Below are 5,000 nucleotides of genomic sequence, written 5' to 3' on the forward strand. Positions count from 1 at the left end.
GCCTGGACTGGAGATATTTCTAGGTAAGGATCCCTTAAAGAGTAGATCTATGAAACCCGTAACATTTTACAGGAGATTCTCTAGGTTTTAATCACACGATATTTCTGCATAAAGTATCTCTTGACAGAAATAGCTCAATTCTGACACACAGTTTTCAAACATTTTTTAAAAATACGTTAGTAGTTTACTTTTTAAAATACAATTTCTCCCAGGGAAATGAACACTGGATTTCTATACCTACAACACACAAATGCAAATTGAATTCTTGCCAATTCATGTATTTTCATGAGAGAAAAAAGGAAATATTCTCATGGTCCTGCTGTTCTATATTAAAAAAAAAAAGAGACCATCTTAGGTGCTACTACGGAGACAGGTTTTCTTTGTCTGGTAGAGTTAGTTGCAGGTTCTACAGAAGAAATAATTTTTGCTGTATTTCCACCAGCAAAACTGAGCCTACTTCCATTGCCTTTTAAAACATTCCAAATTCTAATTTTTAAACAAGAAAATATGAAGCCAGTATGCAACCTAGACAGTCGCCAAAGGAGAGCTGCCAGTAGCTGAACTACTCAGCTAAATGGCTGGTTTGCATTGCCCTGGTCTTTATCTAGCACTGAGAATAGACTGCTGTTTTATCCAAAGAGGAATAAATTGCTGTTATTGTGATGTTAGCCCATCACTTGGCATTGCAATTCAAGTTTTTGTGCGAAAGAAATGTATGATCTAACTGCGACTTGACCTATGCCTTCTGAGATCCATCTAGGTGCTCTAATGGAGCAGAAAAAGTGGTGAATACAAGGACATGCAAACTGATGGTGAAAAATTTGTTTGATGATAGAAGTGAGCAGAGAAGACATTTGAGAGTCACTGTTTTTATGACAGCTAAGTTTGTTTAACATGCAAAAGGATGCACCCCCCAGCCTCCCACCTATCACTTTAATTGTATCCCACTGAATACACGCTTTGCCTCTACTAAAGATATGAGCCTATATAGCTAACCTACTAATGACATTACTGGGCACAGATGATTCCTTACAGATGAATGTCTGAATTTCCACAAAAGCCATTAGAGCACCTCATGGATGCACTAGGCAAAAATATGCCTTGGGTTCCCTGCAGAAAAGTTCTCCATCATAGGTANGCCTGGGCAGTAAGCTCTCTGGGTAAAAAGAAATCTGAGAATTAAAAGTGGCATTTCAGGCTTAATGGTTTGTTAAACACCAACGGGCTCCTTCCTAATTTGGAAATAGTCCACTCGGGAAAACATATTTGCTCTGCCTAAAATCAGTCTGACTTTCAAATCCATCTTTTCTCTATGGGATACACTCAGCATAATTATGATGTTTCGTACAATCTGCACTCAGGAGATTTTGATCTGGTGTGGGGGTATACCTGGAATCTGAGAACTAGAGCCCAGATCTCTGGTCTAAACAGCCTCTTCTTCTGTGTGAGTGTGTGTATGTGCATGTATCTACACAGATTTTGGCTCTCTCCCCCATGTGAACATCCTGCCCTCCCCCACACCCCCAGTCCAATAAAAGGGTCTTGCCAGACAATGCTACTGCAGTGTCTGGCATAGATTGGAAACAAATCAAATGCTGACTAAGCACAAAGACAAAATCCATGGAAGCTGAGTTGAGGGAAAGGGACAGTGCGTTTCTATTTAAAAACAAAAACAAAAACACCTAACCCTTAGGAGAAGATATGTCCCACTTTAGCAGTGGGGAGAAGGAAGGAACCACCACCACCTCCTGCCTACGGTATTAAAACCAGGTTCTTCAACTGTCAAAAGCAGTTAACTAGTTTAGGACAGACACCTGGCTGTTGAAATAGGGCTCCAGAGGGCCACTAATCCTTCCATTCACTCGGTTAACTGCTGGATCCCCCAAATTGATTCAACAGGTATGCAGTGGTAAATTCAGCCCTACTGAAGCCAAAGGGAAAATCAGCAAGGGGCGGGCAGCTCTTCTCTGAAAACACCCGAGGAACCAGCCAGAAAAGCTTTTATGGCCCCGACAAGTTTTCTGCTGAATACTGAGCACCTAAATTACCCTTCCCTAATGGAAGTTACATTTTCATGCTCAGTCAAAAAGCCAACAAAATACACAATTTATACAAAATAGCATCAAGCTCTTAGGTAGTCTTTTCTTACACTTTTATCCCAATTCACAGCATATGTCTTGCTATAAAATAAAATATATTTCTTATAACCAACTTGTATGTGGCTGTTGATATCACCGCATTAGAACTGACCATGGGTGATATTAGAAACATTCTTACATCTAACCAAACCTACTTAGTATGACAAAGAAAAACCATGAGTTTTATCAGAAGATATGGGCACACAATGAAGAGGAATATAATAACATTTATGATTTCCAAAGCAGACAGGCTTCCTTTTAAAACAAATGCATGGATAATTACATAGACAATTATGGAATGAGCCATTTCAACTGCAATTATACAAACCAATGCTGATGCATAGAAATAATCATAAAGTTCAAAAGAAATGTAAATTTGAAAGCTGCCATATTTTTCCCAATGACATTACTGGGCACAGATGATCCCTTACAGATGAATGTCTGAATTTCCACAAAAGCCATTAGAGCACCTCATGGATGCACTAGGCAAAAATATGCCTTGGGTTCCCTGCAGAAAAGTTCTCCATCATAGGTAGCACCTATTAAATGTTTACTGTACCCTTGGAATCATAGCATACGACAGTATATACTTATTTTAAATAAGATAATTGTGTGATTGAGTTTTTGAAAACTCCCCCTGGTTGCAATCTAGTTTATCAACCATTTATTCAAAATTTCTCTAGAAAGCACGCATTTTGAAAGAGGCTTAGAGAACAGCAGCAGTTAGATTTAAGCCTTGATAAAGGCTCACTTTTCATTCATAGTCAGAGCCTAAATGTGCTCTTCTTGTACCTAAACAGATAATAAGCACTCAGCACACTCCCCCTCCTTGACACAGCACACTGAGACTAATCACACATAATTGGAGAGGAGGAGCAGAGGGCTGGCCATGCTATTGTGTCCAGAGGACAAACGGTCAGTTTATGAGGCTTCGGGCTGATGTAGTCATTTCTTATACATCTATAGGGGAAAAAAACATCCTGTTTAAAAGGAAAAAAGAAAGACACAGAAAGAGATGGCAAATTTAATACAATTAATTGGAGGGAGATCAGAAAGATGGACTTTATTATTTTTTTTAAAACCAGGAATCGTGATATTTGCTGTGTTTACAGATTAAAAACTGCCACCACCAAAAAAAGAACAAAGACCAGATTAAAAAAAAAAAAGGTGGGTGGGAATCGCCAAAGGAAATTCTGTCTCAGTTAGAGGGAAAAATTATCCAGGTTGCTCATGAGTCAAACCTCAGACAGGCTGCTTATCCATATTCAAAGACAGACAAAGGTTTGGTGCAGGAAGAGCAACAAGCAGACTGTAAAAAGAGAGGTGAGAGAGCTGGGCGAGGATGGCTGGGGAATAATGTGGGTGGGGACAGGTGGAACCCATAACCCAAACAAAGACAGACAAAGGTTTGGTGCAGGAAGAGCAACAAGCAGACTGTAAAAAGAGAGGTGAGGGAGCTGGGCGAGGATGGCTGGGGAATAATGTGGGTGGGGACAGGTGGAACCCATAACCCAAACATAGAATGTGGCAAATGGGGTGGGGGCCCCAGTCCTGGGGCTCAGAAATCTCAGGGATCCAATGGCTTGCTGCATATTATACCCATTACAGATTTCTGATTTTGTAAAAATAGTTCCTGTGCATTTGATGTTTTCTTGGTCTTTTGAGAAGCTTAATCTTCTATCCATTTTTGGTTAAAATAAGCAGAAGTGGGTAATGAAGGTTTTCTTCATATACATCAGAGTTTTCCTCTTTCAACTGAAAACAGGAATAGAAAAAAAAAAGAAAAGGAGACAGATTAGGAATTTTACCAGTCAATATTAATGTTGAGTACAATGATGACTTTTTACTTAAATATATATAGTTCTGGAAAAATAAATCACAAAAAAACAACTCGAAGTAGTTCTCAGTGCATTGACATGATAATACTATACATTAAGATTTTATTTTGTTTGTTTGCTTGTTTGGCGGGGGTCAGGGTACTTTTTCATAAATATTCACATTGCATTTGTGACCTCAATGAACTGTGAGGCACTTGACTGAAGGGAGAGCTGGGGCTCGTCCATCTTCACTTCAGCCACTTGGCATAGAAGTTTCTGCTCCCGGTCCTCTCTGCCCCCAACCTTTGCGCCATACTATTCAGGCAGGCAGGCAATTCAGATCTCTGGAGACCATGGCAATACCTGGGCATAGGGAAAGGTTCATGGGGCCTAAGACATTTTAAAGGCTCTCCAGGTGCTTCTTGTGGGCTTTAATATGAACAAGTAATTCAAAAATTCTTTTCTCTGAGGAGAACATAATTCCAACGATTAGAGCAGCAACTTTTGATATTGCTCAGGTGAAGTTCTGAGGACTTTTTCATGATACGATTTAATATCTAATCAGAGTCCTCAAATCTAAAACACAGTTTTTCCTCATTAGGCTAGAATAATTTTGACAGTCATATTTATATTTATTCTAGCAAATAGTAATTTGCTGTTTATAAAAACAAAACTAATATTTTTGAAGTTGGTGCTTTTGGGCCAATTGTTCATTCATTTTTTAATTTATAAGGATCTGAAATATTTCTTTTAATTATATATGAAACCAGTTCCTTTATTTCAAATTGGTCAAACATACCCCCACCCCCACCCCATCCTAAAACTAAATAAATGGCTCCAACATCACACTTCCCTGGATTGGTCTGTCTGGGGCAGGTTAACTTGAATCTTTTCAAAGTGCATGTTTCTTCTAAACCACATTCCCAGACTGTGACATGCCCTCACTATTGAGGACAGGAGCACTGAGCTCGCTTGTCCTTTTCCACTGGGGAACATAAAGGCAATCCAGTGTTTACTTTCTAATCCACTTTCCTAAGAACTGCTG

At 39.3% G+C, this 5,000-nt stretch overlaps 1 protein-coding gene across 1 annotated transcript in view; it reads right to left on the minus strand.

Annotated features, from left to right (window-relative positions):
- Positions 1-3,538: 3,538 nt before the first annotated feature.
- Positions 3,539-5,000, minus strand: part of LOC103610293 (calmodulin-lysine N-methyltransferase) — a 69,126-nt gene continuing 67,664 nt past the window's right edge. Inside the window, exon 9 of the mRNA XM_008594516.1 lies at positions 3,539-3,893. Coding sequence (XP_008592738.1) covers positions 3,816-3,893 — 78 coding nt within the window. The 3' untranslated portion in view covers positions 3,539-3,815. The remainder of the gene's footprint in view (positions 3,894-5,000) is intronic.

This window comes from Galeopterus variegatus, unplaced genomic scaffold (assembly GCF_000696425.1).
Source record: "Galeopterus variegatus unplaced genomic scaffold, G_variegatus-3.0.2 Scaffold13, whole genome shotgun sequence".
Lineage (NCBI taxonomy): Eukaryota > Metazoa > Chordata > Mammalia > Dermoptera > Cynocephalidae > Galeopterus > Galeopterus variegatus.